Source organism: Planococcus citri, chromosome 1 (genome assembly GCF_950023065.1).
Source record: "Planococcus citri chromosome 1, ihPlaCitr1.1, whole genome shotgun sequence".
Classification (NCBI taxonomy): Eukaryota; Metazoa; Arthropoda; class Insecta; order Hemiptera; family Pseudococcidae; genus Planococcus; species Planococcus citri.
The window spans coordinates 47,675,503-47,691,628 of record NC_088677.1 but is presented as its reverse complement, the minus strand read 5'-3'; the positions used below and the strand labels follow the sequence as shown (position 1 = coordinate 47,691,628).

At 34.0% G+C, this 16,126-nt stretch overlaps 1 protein-coding gene across 5 annotated transcripts in view; it reads right to left on the bottom strand.

Annotated features, from left to right (window-relative positions):
• Window positions 1–16,126, bottom strand: part of LOC135832373 (uncharacterized) — a 168,573-nt gene that overhangs the window by 38,101 nt on the left and 114,346 nt on the right. For all 5 annotated transcript variants that reach the window (XM_065345584.1, XM_065345582.1, XM_065345583.1 and 2 more), the window contains 2 exons: window positions 15,330–15,806; window positions 6,776–7,059 (listed from right to left, as the gene is read on the bottom strand). In XM_065345584.1, coding sequence (XP_065201656.1) covers window positions 6,776–7,059; window positions 15,330–15,806 — 761 coding nt within the window. The remainder of the gene's footprint in view (window positions 1–6,775; window positions 7,060–15,329; window positions 15,807–16,126) is intronic.

The following is a 16,126-nucleotide window of genomic DNA, read 5'->3' as shown; positions in this document are numbered from 1 at the left end:
ACATTCCTCTAGCATAGATAATTTTGATTCGTAGATATGAATATATAAGGGCATATTTCAAATCAGATCTGCTAGTATACGGCCACACATCCTGTCAAAAGTGGCTCCAAAACAAATATAATTTTGACTCTTTTATTAAAAAAACAACACGTGGAAAAAGGTTGTTCATTTTGAAAAAAATAAACAAAATAATACGAAAGCTGGCATGTTTCATTGAATTTTTCAAAATCAACACTCCTTCGATTGATAATTGATAATCCGGAGTTACAGCGCACTCATTTACCTCCACATGAATTTCGTCGAGAGGAGGAACATCTGGCGATTTTCAAAAATTTGCTAAAGATTATTAGATATAATAAAATCAACTTTAGCAGAAAAAAAATTAAATTCTGGAATTTTCCAGCGCTTATCTTCGTTCATTTAAATTACGTACCGTACGTACCTACCTACTACAAATTAACTAAGATGAGTTCAAATAATTATTACATAATTCCCCCAGTGAACAATTTTGTAAGGAAATAACATCACGTCTCATTAGATCAAAAAACAGCAGAATTTTTTTTCAGCGCAACCTTTCATTCTTTAGCTTTCCCTTCAGGACAAAAGAAAATTGTTTAACTTCATCAACAACTTTTACTCGAAGGAATAATGTGCTAAGATATCTTATTCGAATAGGTCTATTGCAATAAGTAATTTTTCACGACAATCGATTGCTCAAATAGCTTCTTGAACGATTCATTTTAGCAAAAAATCACGATCGTTCGATCATACCTAAGTCATAATCACATTTTAATACGAAAGGAAGCGGGGAAATGGAAAAGGTTAAGTACCTATAGGTAGATAAGATGCCTAATTACCTAGTACCTACCTATACCGTTTCTCTGAAATGTAATCGCATCATAAACATGGCGACAAATGGAGCAATATTATTATGAGACAAATGCTCCACGTGGCCGTGGTTATTTTTCTAACCTCCGTAAATTTCTAAACCACTACACTCTCAGAAAAAATACAAACCAAAGCCAAGTATCGAGCGTTTAATACGCGAATATAAATCCACCCACGTTTTGTTATATTCGTAAATTAAATAAACTATTACGATTATTGAAAGCGATGAAATTTCCGTTTCACAAATTCGAAACATCTTCATGAGTAGGCCTATACCTACGGAAAGAAAATCGGTACCTTTTTATTAATCATGGGAGCGACAGTGCGACACGGTAGTTGGAAACGTTTACCTATCAACGAAATATTTCGACAAATACGAAACTAAAATAATTTGTCTCTCTCGCTTACCCTGCGATGTTAGCCCACCAGCTGAACTACCGGCATCCGCAATGAGAAAATCATTTACCAAACTAATCAAATTTTGATACATGAATGACGACGACGACGACGACGACGACCTGAGGCAGAAAGTTTAAAGTTAATTTGAATTCTATCCAGTACGTACAATGCAAGGACTGTATTCGTCTTAGGTATACTTACATACCTAATTTCTTTGACATTCCTTATCACCGTCATTTGACCAATTTTAGAACACTATTGCCTATCTTATTTAATGTACTTAGTTTACAACGTCCAAGTTACGAGTAGATAGAAAGCTATAAGTAAGCGGGATGGTAGATCTACGTACGTATAAATTACACTTAACAGTAATTACATAATATATCATTATTGAACTGACAAAGATTCTGCCTCTTTTAAAAAATATAGTCCACTTGGTGATTGTTCGTATGTAATGAGGTGCAGGTGATTAAAAACATTTTGGTCACCAAATTCCGACCAGAAATTTCATTTGATAGGTATCTAAACTACGTACTTAATACACTTCACACGACTTTTAAACACAAACCAAGAATACATTTTTGAAGAAAAATACTTCACCTTGGTAATTCAAAAATATTCAGCTTCAAAAATTCAAAAAAAAAGTACCCTTTTTTAGAGATCTCTTTACAAATAAAAAATATATATACCTAAATGAAGCGCAGGGGAACCTATAATCGAACGCATAGTTTTAAAATTTAGAAAATAACTCGAGCGATAACTTTCGTTATTCAATTTCAGAGAAAAAAACATCTTTTATTTCGAGAACTTTATTTCCAGCTTCTATTCTTAAATTTTCAAAAAGAAATGTTTAATTTTTAACGACAAACGAAAAAAAGGTCAGAAATTGTACTTGAAAGAATTCTTTTCTTTTTCTTCTTATATTTTTTGTTGCGTTTCCGAAGAATATTGCGTTTTTATATCGAAAATGAGACGTAAAATATTTTTAACCATTGGGTACCTAATGTTTCAAAAACTACGAGACCTACGTACCTCGTATCACCTAAAATAGAATATACGAGTATTTTGTGAAAACATATAAAATGTACCTATTTATATACGAGCCACCTATGTTTCTTCTCCCCATCTGGTTGTAAAGTCTATGCATGCTGTATATACCCTAGTCTGGAAAACAAAAGTGAAGTAGATGTGGATAAAATGTTTCCCCTTAAATTATGGTAGGTATAAAGAGGAGAATTTAGAAAGATAAAACATTAAAAAACGTGTTTTCGCTTAAAATCGTAATTTTTTTTCAAAATTTACTTTTTTTATTGGTATTTATTGTAGAATAAAGGAAAGACATTTTGGTAACTTCGCATTTTCAAAGTGCTTTCTCCCTATCGCCTCTTGAATTTCACTGAATCGGCGTCTATTTACGTATAGTACATGTAACTATTATTTTCATGTTTACAGATTAAAATATTATTCCTATAATTTATACCAACGAAAGCAAAAGCACACTTGTTTTTTTGAAATGAACGAATTTTTGTGCAAACAACCTCGGTAAAAATGATAAACGGATACGAACGAAAGTTGAATGGAGGCAATTTGTTTTAAAAAATCAGCTCCACTGCTCCAGTGTTTATAAAACAGTTTATTTCTATACATGTACTCGTAGTTAAGGTACTTGAGTATTTGTGGAGAATATTTTCAAAGTATGAGGGTAATGCTCCAGTTATTGGTATCAGCCCCGGCTCTGTTCTTTTTATGCCCCCTTTCTTCATTACCTTATTTCAAATAATTGAGCAATATTTATCCTGATATAAAATCTAGACAATTGTGATGAAAAGCACCATCGTCTGCGCTACACATTTTTTTTATGTAGATATAACCACATTTTATTACTCTACGCCATAAAAATAATGTTGAGTAAGTACCTACCTATACGTTTTCTGTTGTTGAATTTAGTGTCCTCATAAAGGGTCTTGAATAAAAATGGAATGAGGCAAAAGCAAAAATTATCAACAACATACCTCATCAATTTTTATACCTAAACCTCATTTTTTTTCAAATTTTCCGACTCATACTTATCTGCGATTTGTTATAATTTTTTCAGTACCTAATGTAAAACACGGTTTTTCTAGCCCTACAGTTAATTTTCCGAGTATACCTACCTAAAAGAAGCTATACCTAATTGTCCATCAGGACTTTTCTCGGTCTATTCTGGACTTTGAGACCATAATACATATGTAAATTAAAGATAGGTAGGCTAGGTACCTACCTATATATTTTGAGTCAGAAATTGAAAGGTACCTTGAATTTGTGATTTTCTTCATTAAAATTACAAGCTGCTTGTAATTTTTCAAAACTGATATTCTTGCTAATCAAACAAAAAAAAAAACGTCTATATCGAGGGATGGGTGGTAGGAGGAAGGTGGGCGGTCTTTTTTGCTCCTCTTCCGGTCTGATGCGAGTATACTTCAATTAAAAGTTCAATGGTCAAAATATACAATCTCCACTTCAAGTACTTCTACCTACTCAGAACATTCTCCCATCAATTGTTACCTATCTTATATGACTTGGTATAAAAATATTCAAAATCCGTGCATTGTTTAGCTACGTAGAAAGTCACACCTATCGTGACTCAGAAAACGAACGAAAACTTGAAAATTTACCTTTCACCATTCGATATCTATGCCTACCTACACTTCACAAGGAGTCATTACTTAAGTTAGGGTATGAAAATACAAAAAGAAAAGAAAACTGTAGAAACGTAAGTATGCGTTTATGGCGCAATAAACTCCAACAATAACTGAAAATTATACCTACTTACGGGCTACGATAAGGAGAGGGAAGAAAGAGAAAAAATGATATTTTGATTTCTTATTCGCGTAGGCAATTTTTCTCCGATACACACTCATTTACCAATAACACGTGTAGGCATAGTATTCTCATACCTCGATGAGGTACCTATTATGAGTAAGTAGTATATTTTCAGCGCAAATATCACCGTAAAATTTGTTCCAAAGTCGAGTTCTTTATTTCGTTATATGTACGTATTTACGTATAGCGCACGCACTCGTATATAAATGTAAGTATTGTGCGGTTACAGTTGTCAAATTTAATCAACGAGTTTTAAAGAAAAAGCCGTCGCAAACGAATCGTTTACTGTATTTAATGCGATCAAAGATCACAAGAATTAACTCAATCCTTCCCGACTAGAGAGTATCAACATTGGAAATTTCTTTTTATGTACCTATGTATAAGTATAAGTACCTACACGTCTTGTAGCATAGATACTGAGAAGTCAACTAACGTTCAATTTCAATCGTACAATTCGATTCGACATAACTTTTATAGAAACCTTTAATAAAATTACGTTTAAAGGGTAAGTTAGGTATCTAGGTATTTTCCATTTAGATGTACAGGGTACCCAATAATATCGGGTACAGCTAGCGAGAATTTTCGTGAGTTGGCAGCATTCATTCAATGTATTTTCATATGGCCCACTGGCCCAGCGCTGCCAACCAAGACAAAATCTCATCAGCCATGCCCGATATTACTGGGGACCCTGTGTAGTAGCTGTACTCGTGTTGTAGATACATTTAATCAAACACAATCTCTGGTTTTCAGTTGAATTTGAAGGAAGCAAAATTATCATTTTTTTCAAAATGAATTATAGATATTGCCGCTTAAAAATAAGATAACCCACTTCTTGCATCTCTAATCCAATTAGAAAACTGATGAAGTGGAAATCATTCCATTTCGATACTGCCCATGATGTATTTTCGATTTTCTCTCTCAACTCACTTCAAATAGGTACTTACATATGTGCATGATTCATTTCATTTCAAATTGTACTTTCACTTTCAACGTATGAGGAGAATAATTTTACAAATTAACTACTACCAACGTGTCTTGAAGGTCATTCCTTCGAATTTCAAAACATGCAATTGGGCAACTACACAATTCGAGAAACCCTTCCTAAAAGGTCGTATTCTCATTACCAACGCATTTTCACAGCCACTGTTTTCCAGTTAAACAACTGACCATACATTCTGCCACCAGTTTAATAAAATTTTGGTCCAGGCTCTGGAGAATATCTAATATTGAGAAAAATCGGAGACTAAGTGACCAAGAGACTCTCTTCCTAGAAATTTGATTTAAAAATATGAGGTAGGAGCTGCTACCCTGCTAAAATACATTTGCCTTCCTTCAGAATCACCATTTATTCGAAAATTAATAATTGTTCATTTTCAAGGGACGAAAAAGAAAGGCTTTGCAGGCGGGAGAGAAGAGAAAGTCTTTGAACCCTTTGAAGAGTCCATCTTGACGCTTCCTGTTTCATAAAGTCAACTAGAAATTCCGCAATGTGACAAATGGTATTTTAAAATTTTCAATAAATATTTCAGAAATTGGTATAGTTTTATTTACCTATATTAACACCTAAAAAAATTTAAAAACACGAAGATGTTTATGCTTAACCAAGTGCAAGTATAGTATTCTCTTTCGCTTTAAAAAGAACAATAAATTATTTTTAAACACTAAACTAGGTACCTACTACCTACTTCTTCATGCTCATATGAGCCTAATTCTAAGCAGTCCTTTGACACTCTCAAGTCGTCATGAAAATGTTGAATGATTTCTTTCAATGGCCGTACCTTCTTAGATTCATGCCCTGAAGTTTTTAATCGTATCATATCGTACATCTACATAGTTAAATAACGTTCCATAATCGATAGGCCTACCTTACAATTGATTGACCACGTACAACTCAGAATCGGAAAACAAACTCGCACTTGTTTTAAATACAGTCAGCCACACTGTTGAAAGAAAATTATTCTAAACTTTTGTTGAAATACCCTTCCACCCTCGGTCACTACTTATTTAATTTCAAATTTCCAACGCAAGTTTAAGTTTCTTTTTAAAAACTCTGCTTTAAATCCAACGACAACGGTATAAGTAACTTTAAATTTCATCACGTTTTTGTTAAACTTCAGCTCTTAGGAATTTGACATCGATTTAATGAATACCTACCTCGATGTAAATATTTTGTGTAACACTGTAACAGCACCGTAAGTTGGCAGGTAGCGAACTATCAACAGCACACACGGTACAACATCTTTCAAAAAGGGCACAATGAACCAAATATGCAAATTCGTCCGAGCGAGTTGTTGATAAAGTAGCGCAAATTTTGCCAGCTTTAGAACATGACACGGAGTCATTTACAATATTACCGGGCGATTCTTACGAAAGGTGGCTTATTTGTTTACTTTTCCAACGATCATTCTCGTTTCGATGAAAATCATCGTCAGAAAAAACTGTTGGTACTAGGTAGGTACGTATTTTTAATTCATCGGGAGTAAAAAGGAGAAGGAAAAATTCAGTCACGTGATTAATATTCATTAGATATAGGTACCTACTTATATGCCATAATTATGTTAAGTTTTAAAAAAATAATAATAATATTAAAATAAAAGTCCAAGGCCAATAAATCTTAAACACTTACTCGGCATTGGTTTCAGGCGTTGGTAAGTCACCAATGGTAGTCAGCGTCAACGTTGACCAGTACAACGATCCCAGATACTTCCTCGTCAACGTAGCGTAGTCGCCTGGCCTGTAAGGATACACCCAATCACCTTTGAAACCTTCGGCTTCGGAAAGTAAATAATAAAAACAGCCGAACCAGTGGGCTAATATTAACAGTATATGGATCAAATTCACAACCCGCCATAAATTCGGATACACTGTCCTCGACTCCACCATGTAATAATAATCGTAAACGCGATAAACCTGCGGAAAAAATACACAATTTTCAAAAACTCGTAGTCGTCGGGTAGCCTTAAACGTAGGTAGAGGTAGGTACACAAACACACCGACCATGCAGTAAATTCTAGCAATAGGTTGGTAAGTCGTTGTTACGCGGTAAGAATATAATTTATTAGTATTACGAGCATGCTGCGTTCCATTCTTTTTCTGCTCTCGTTTTTTGATAGATACATTTCAGGCTTCAAAACGTCTAAGGTTATCGTCGTCATTATACCGGATAAAAGAATTGTTAAGTTTCTGACAAGCTTTATTACCGACTATATTTTCTTAGCACAGTTAAACTTTGCAATTTGACTGGACGAGTGTAATTTTACAGATATTTATGCCCGGTTCCTAAACTTTGAATTTTGAACAGTTGCCAAAACATGAAAATAAACATACAATTGAATTAATAGCCTTCGCTGGCCTTAGCCCGAGTACTGGCCTGGCTTTCGGAATTTTTCAAAAGCACTATCATCCCGTTTTCTGGAATGTAATAATTTTTATTAGAACAAAATGTATTCGTGTACACTTATCAAAAATCTCACCCTACTTTTTGATTTCGGTAGTCCTTGTTTCACAACTTGATTTCTCTCCCTCCTCTTCCCGGTTTTTAACCTTCCTAGATGTGTATTTCTTTGGTGCTAGTCGATTTCTTAAATACCTATACATTTATGCCTAAGTAGGTACTACGTCACTTAGTGATTTGACATAGAGTGGATATAAAATGCGCTGGAATGATTCTCGGCTCTTTACCCTTTTTAAAAATTAGTGTTGTAAACTCCGAAGGAGTTGCATCCAAAAAATAATTAGGCTTACACATGCCCATTTTTGACCTTCTTGTGTAAAACTGATTGGTAGGGGTTTCAAGCCGTTCTAGAGCCTAGCGGATTTTTAGATTTTCCAATTTTGTAGACCCCTTTTAATCGATTTAAGCACAAATTTTCTAAAATTACCTCTGCTGGTTCAAATTCATATTTTATTATTTTTGTTGTTGTATTGTTGTTTTTTTTCAAAACAATAAACTGAAAAATTAAAAAGTTTGCTAGAGACGGAAGACTAGGTGTCAATTTCGAAGGTCAAAAATACGGTATGAACTAAATTTCAATGAAATGGTTAATAAAACGATATAGGTACCCTAGAATAAAGGTGCCGAATTTCATTTCAGGTCTTTTCAATAACAAGTTTTCCAGAACTGGAAATTGAAAATTTAAAAATCTTCTAGGCTTCGGGGCAACTCGAATTTACCACTGATTGACTCAAGAGATCGAATCGAAGATAGCATACGAAACAAACTTTCAGCTCTTTACGCCAATTCAATTAGGTTTTGATTTCTTGAGAGAAATGAACATTTGAAACTTTAAGAATCGTAACAATTTGTTTAATGGTAGTACTAGAGAGCTCCGCTCCCTGGGCCCCAACCCTCGATTCGCGCCCTCGTAGCTTGGTTTTAATGTTTTCAAATTATTTTTGTGATGAGATTTTAAAACTCTGTCAGCAGATTTGTTCAAAGTTTAGCAGGTGTATATACTTAGGGAGTTACCGATACGTAAAAACTACTAGACTCGGCCTCAGCCCCCGGAAGGTTCCTTATTTCATTTTATGGTTCGTGTTTATTTTCATTGAATTAAATTAAATAACCAGGATTCTACTTCATCGTACGTAGAATATCCCAGTTTTTGATTCAAAAATTAATGACAATAATTGTCGTGTAGTTACTTCAATTCAATTTTTGAATAAGCTTTCTGCAGCTCGAAGTTATTTCATAATTGCCCAAAAATGTACGTTTTCGTGCGCGCAAGTAATAATACACGATACACTACTGCAAGGCGAGCCGAAGAACGGGGGTGATCGCTGAATTACCAACACGCGACGAGGTAGCATTTCGCGTAAATGTGATAATCACGGCGAACAAAGTATGCAATTTTATTAACGTGTATCTTCCTACTATTGAATGTATGTGTACCTATACGTATTACTTTGACTCGTTGAGTTGGCGTTGGTTTGAATTCTGAAACTCCGGATACCTAAATTGAGTTCCTGTTCGTAATATCATTACGATGCTTATTAGCTTATATAAAGTACGTAAGTATGTAATTTCAATAATGATACGTTCTTGTGGCCGGCTAATTACGATTTTGAAAACTGAGTTCAGAAAGCAGTCAACTATACATTTTCATCGTATTCTAGAATGTACATATTTTCTTTTGTAAACTGTTTTTTTTTCTCTCTCTGAAATGAACCAATGTTAGCGCTTAGGAAGAAAATGGATTGAAGTTTCAGTTTACTCGATGGCCTATTCGGCGGTTAAAATGTACATCTTTAAAATACCGACGCAAATGTAACAAAACTTGGTCGATTAATATTAATAATTTTTTTTGTTGGCTGCAAGTTCGGCTATTAAAAAGAACAATTATAGCAGAAATTTCATCCCATGCAACATATTTGTATGGGTATAGTAGATATTTAAATACGATACGAGCATAGATAAAAACTAAAGAAGAATATTGGTAACCATAGTAATGTCAATTTTTATCGTCGATATTAAGATAACGTATGAATAAAAAAAAATTGACGCGTTTGTAAATGGGAATGCGCTATTCAGTTCGTTCACCATTTTTATATGTAGTAGCCCTATACCTATCTACAGTTTTCTCCCTGCTATTCTCTGAGGATGTTTTATAAGTTTTACGTTACAGCACTTATCGACGCGTTTAATTAACGCTGTTTTTGCCGCCGAGAAATTAACCGACACGAGGATGTATATTTTTTGTTTTTCCTTTGATGAATGGTAGTCCTGTTTTAGGCCTCTCTCTAGGTTATACTTGGAGGCGGGGTGAAATCTCCTTTTCTAGCGCCGCGAATTTTTTTTAATAATGATAAAATCCACGCATGGGAGAGATAAAAATAACGTTTTATTTGTGTAAATTAGTGTAAATATACGACGAAAAATCATTTACGAGGTGTGGGGGAAAACACACGATACCCGGAAATCGTAAAAATAAAAATAATATGTCTATGGATTTCAATGTCGAGAGTGCTTGTGTGGTATTGGGTGTGGTAAAATGTTATGATACAGACTGAATTGGCACGGAGTGTGCGTATATGTATATCAGTGTTGGAAATCCCCGTTTTTGTGTGTGTTTAAAACAATTTTTATTAAAAACCTAAATTCAAGTATAAAATTTGATCTGTTATAAACTTGTTTTACCTAAACATTTTTAAAACATGCTTTTAAAAAAAAATCGTTTTATTTAAACATGTTTAATGGTTTCAGATTCAGTTTTTTTTTTTGTTTTGTTTTTTCAGACTTTGTTGGTACTTCCCCGGTAGGTACTTACTTTGTAACTTCGTTTACTTTTGTTGTTCTTGTTCAAGCAAAAAATGTACTTAAATAAAATTTTAAAAAATATGTTGCCTTCAATGTTTTATAAGTTTGACAGATACCTACCTATCAAATAAGTGATTTTAATCATTTTGAAAAAAGTTCTCGAAAATTCTATGGTCAAAGAAATACTTTCTAAATATTGGACTCTGATTAATTTTTTTCCCAATTTTTTTAAAGTCTGACACGCCTAACATAAAGTACATAAGTGTAGGTATTTAACAAATTTTTTCTCAAGTTTTCAAAAGTCAGCATCACGCAAATCAGCATGTTAGGGATCAGCATCTTCTTATCAAAAATTGCAAGTTGTAAGTTTCCGCTTATGTAGATTCCCACAAAAACATACTTATCCATGTCAATAATATGTAGATACACTGATAATTCATCAAAAAGTTTTGTTGTCATATTCGAAAATAAGCAGGCAAGTACATAGGTAGTAGATACATATATGTACTATGTATTATAATAAAAAATCTGATCCATAAGACAAGGCCTTATGAGTTTTAGGTATATGTACTACAAACCGATGAATTTCGTCAATTAATTTATCAAAATTTTAAAATGAATTTAAAATCTTAATAAAAAAAACCTAGGTACGGTGTATAAACTGCTTTACTCGGCGATGGAGTTTCTCGCTTTATCACCAAACATTATGCTTATGCGGTACTTACCTACCTACTCGCTTGGTGACTTATTATCGAGGAAATTTTCGCAACGTAGATAAAAAATTAAAATAATTCATCGAGCGAGTTTTTTTTCCATTATTATAAAACTGAAAGCATGTAGTACGAGAAATATATAAGTGTTCGTTGTTCATCTCCCACAAGATGGGAAAAAAATTCATTATATTCGCTACGAAATTTGACTTGTTGTACAATTAGTTTGATCTCTTAATGAAGTCCTTTACCCTCGGTGTTAAGAATTTAATTTATTGCACCAGTGAAAGTTGTAATAAAAAAAAAACATCCCAGTACCATAAACTTTTCAACTTTTCACGTTTTTGTGTGTGTGAAAGAGTAAAATTGAGACGACGACGTTGTATTGTTGTATTCGGGGCGCGAAGCAATTCCAAATTACAAAGTACAATCCCCTCGGTGAATACGCCGAATAAGTTTTTATTAAATGAGGCCTCTGTTGAGAGAATTATAAATGTATGTGATACTTTTAACACTTTTCTTCTATTTTGGCTCGATATGACGAAAGTTTGTATCCTCGTTACACGCGCCATTGTTAACCCTCAGCCGTCTCGTTCATGTAAGTAAATAAAAAGAAAAACTTTCACACGGCTTACTATGCAAATCGTTCCTAAACTGCTTGTTTTTCTTCAAATTTCTGCTAAATCGTTAATACACGTAAGCCATACTACGAGTAGGTAAATATGATACAGTTTGGTGTTCTATTTTGGACGTTAATGCGACCTTACTTAACATTTAATTGCATCCATAATCAACGCTAACTACCTATAGGTATACCTGGCAGTCATGAAAAAAAAAAAAAACATTCTTTCGTGTTGTTACGAGTGTAACTTTTGATTCCCCGGTTCAATATTTTATGCCGAATTACTATACTTACGATACACCGATTTGTTTTTTGACCTCAGAATCCACCACCTCAGTGGCTCGAAACGAGAGGATCACGGCTCAAATTTTTAGTTTTCTCACATCAATAACAATTTTTTAAATTCATTCGATAGAATATCATGCAACTTTATAAAGTGCTAAAGTGTGCCCTGTGCCACTGTTTATTGTCATTAAACCGTACTTATGTAAATTGTGCGAAATTAATCAGAATAAAGCTTCAAACAAAACAAATACCTACACCTTAACAATTTAACGTACTAATTAAATTTCAACGTTTTCCTAACCAAACGATGACCGTCCATTAAAAATTCACCAAACTCGCTACCTACGGTAGAAGACTGAACGCAGTAGGCCTAAAATTCATTCAACATTATGAGTTGCAAAATAATCGCTTTAAACGCCCCATCCATAAATATAAATTTTTCGCTTGTCCTCGCGCGTCGACCAAAATTCATTCGTTGAAATTCTACATTTAAGTGAAACGAAAATTTTCCAACACTTTGTTATTTATCGGTCTGACACGTCGACTAAATTATGCAACTTTCGCCTGCACGACATTTTTCATTTTTTTCAAGTCTTCATTTCAGTTTAACCCGACGTAGCTTGTATACCTATTACATATATATGAGTCTACATACCAGCCAGGTGCTTAGCCTACTTACTGCCTGGTACGTAATACTTCTGTGCGGCTAAAACGTGTCATAGTTTTATTTACGTTTTTTAAATTGACATTAAAATATGGATTTTCACTATGTTGTCGTGGTATTAAGTCATTCGGATTATATGCAGAATCCGTATGATACAATCACCGCAGGGCATCTTTAAGCGAAAATTTTCAAGTCAAATACTTGCTGTTTTTTTTGGTTGCTTTAAAAATTCATCAACGGTCAATTGTGCCTCAGGGAATTTTATTCCAAAAGGAGAAAAATTATTTTTCTGTTTTGTAAAAAATCAAAATGAAACTAGTTACTCGTAGCATCAAATTAAGAGATTACCTCTAATTTTATTTTGTATCTATCTATATCTACCTACTCATCTACCCATGTAAATTTATAGGATAGCACGTACCCCTAAAAACTTCAACTAGGCACCCAAAAAAATTGAGAATCGTATGAAAGATTTTGGATCCTCCAAATCATCCAAAAAGTTTATGAATTGATGAAAAAATTCAATGGTCAGTTGTTATTTCGAAAAAATTCGTACTTTTTCACCACACTTGATACGTACGTCGAAAATGGTCTGTAAAACGCGTTCGTTGTTGGAATACCTACTATACGAGTATGTCAAAGGGAAGACGGTTGTGGTGATGGTGGTTCAATTGGCACATGTTTCAAAACTTCTCTTTTGAAAACTTTGAATTAGGAAACAAAATTCTTTCACTCTTGTCGAAAATTTCCCTCAAAATACAAATTGGTGCCTAACTAAAATATGACCTGGCATAGAGATTCTCACAGATCAAAGCTGTGCAACCACTCATTTCAGATTTCAATACATTTTTCGTTGAAAAAATCGGAGCCCAAAAAATATTAATAAGTGAACCCGGGCTCTAGTATCTCCTATTCAAACAAAACTTGGATAGCTAGGATGACTATGGACGTAAATATTCGCATATTTTCAGTTGCCGAATTAATTTTTTGATTATTGTAGAATTTTTGAAGTTTTTGTTCTACATGGTGAAGCTGTTTTTACCTTTTATGATCGTTAAATTTTAGAAAAATCACCATATCTCCTCACTATTGATGAACTTCAGCAGCTCAAACGGTCTAAAGGCGTGACATTGATAACCTTTATAACGACTAAATTTTATATCAGATAAATTAATATGTATGTACCATCACTTCAGGGATGGTTTGGGCTAATTCAGTCATTTTAAATTGGTTTTCGATTTTTAGCAAATTTTTGTAAGTACCTAGATAGAAAAAGACGTTGTCAATGTGCAGGCATGTTAACAATTTTTTTTCAATAACAGTAAATCTTGAGGAAAAAATTTAAAAATCCGTCGATGAACCGGAAATTTATTACTGTGCATCATTACAAACACTTTCATTCAAGCCAAAATAATGGCGTCCAGTTGCGGTAGGATATAACTTTTTCAGACGACACTGTTATTAACGTTTTCAGCTCACAATTTAACTCTTATCGTAGGTACGTAGTTTGACATTTTGAGGCGATTTGGGCAAGTGAACATTTATTTTTAGACGGTGAAATTGTATACGATTTGAAAATCTTGGTACCTAAGGTTATTTTTGTGAAGTGTGCCTAAACATCGTGGCAACTGTGCATTTGCGTTATTGTTTGAGTTTTACAAAGGCTCATTCTATTAGGCTAAGCAATTAAGAAATTCAAAAATAATTTCAATTCATTTCCTTTTATTTTCTGGATTGTTAGAGGTTGGGGGGGGGGTGGTGGTGGAAAATGTCATCAGATGAGCTTGTATTTTCAATCGTACTGCTTTGTTTTAATCTTCGCGCGGATAACAGCTTCGAGTAGCAAAGTTGTATACAGTCCCGAGAAAATGGAATGAATGCATTTGAGATATTTTCGGCATGAAAAATCTGTCAAGAGAGTTATTTAAAATCAATTTCGCAGACATTACAAACTCGCCTACCTATTTTTTATTTTTTTCCCACACGCAATGTATTTTTTTACTCTCAAAACGGCTCGTATTTCTGATAAGTAAATCGTAAGACATAGGTAATTTCCAACAAAAAAAAGAAAGGTCTATTGTTTGGTATGATAAATTCAATTACCTACACCAAATCGGGTTTTCACTTCAAAATACGCGGATGTAGGTACCTGCCTACCTGCTTGCCTACCCACCTACCCACGACCGACCGACCGACCGACCGACAATAAACAGCGTAGAAAAAAAAAACCATAAGTTGCGACGTTTCGTTCAATATTATTCACTTCCTCGAAAGAACATCGCTCAAAATAATTTTAAACATCGTATGTTTATACAATATCGAAAAAGCAACCCATTGACGCGAAAACGTTCAGTTTTAAAAGTATGAACAACTCGAGAGGTGGGTATGATTTATTTCGTATAACAAGAAAATGCAACGCTAACCTTACGGATGATTTTGCGAATGAATTTAGAACAAAGGTCGAAGAAATGGTAAATATTATGTATATACACGTTACGATGATTTTTCTCATCTCTATTTTTCTCGCAAAATTACTCTGCAAAGTAAACATTTACAATTCTCAACGTTAGCGCTATTTTAAATAATAAACGAGATTTACACCTCGTTATCGCCGTTATAAAGCAATTTGAAATTTCAACTCACCTTAACGAATCGAGGAAACCTTAGTAGAGGATTGGTGCCGATTTTCAGCTGTAGCAGTTGTAACGGTATCATGGCTACTAAATCAAACACAAACGGTCGCGATTTCACGTAATGTAAAGCTAATTTTTTCGAATCGTATACCATTAAACCCTGTTCCAGATAACCGGTTCGAAATTGCACTACGATATCTAATATAAAAACTAAATCCGTTAAATTATCGCATAAAAACCAAAAAGTCACGGCTAATTCTTGAAATTCCGGAAAACTTTGCCTAACTATTAACGTCCATAGATTATACAGCACACAAACCGATACGAGAAATAACCAATAATAATAAAAATTTTCGTCCGGATTCACAACGCTCGACGGTTGTTTCTTTCTATGTCGACGTTTTCTACGACGCAGTCTTCTCAGTCCTTCGGGCTCTCCTTGTGAACTGGAACCGTCGTCACCGTCATCACCGGTGTCTAACGTTTCCTGCAAGTAAAAATAAAAAAACACGCAACTTGTTCAATATAACAATCACAAAAGCATCATGAGAATGTAAGACATGAAAAAAAAACGAAACAATATTTACATAAATGGCGTAAAAAAGGGCTCAATATAATATGCCAAAACGTCAACTAATGAAATGTTTCATCGATATACGGAGTATCTAAATAATAAAGTTTTTTGCTCTTTCTGACCTCTTGATTGCTTAACGAGCGCACTTGGGTTGTAGATGAATTTCACAGTTGACTGAATATTCGAATAACGTTTACCTCTTTGAGAGGAAAAGACTAACGACGTTGCATATT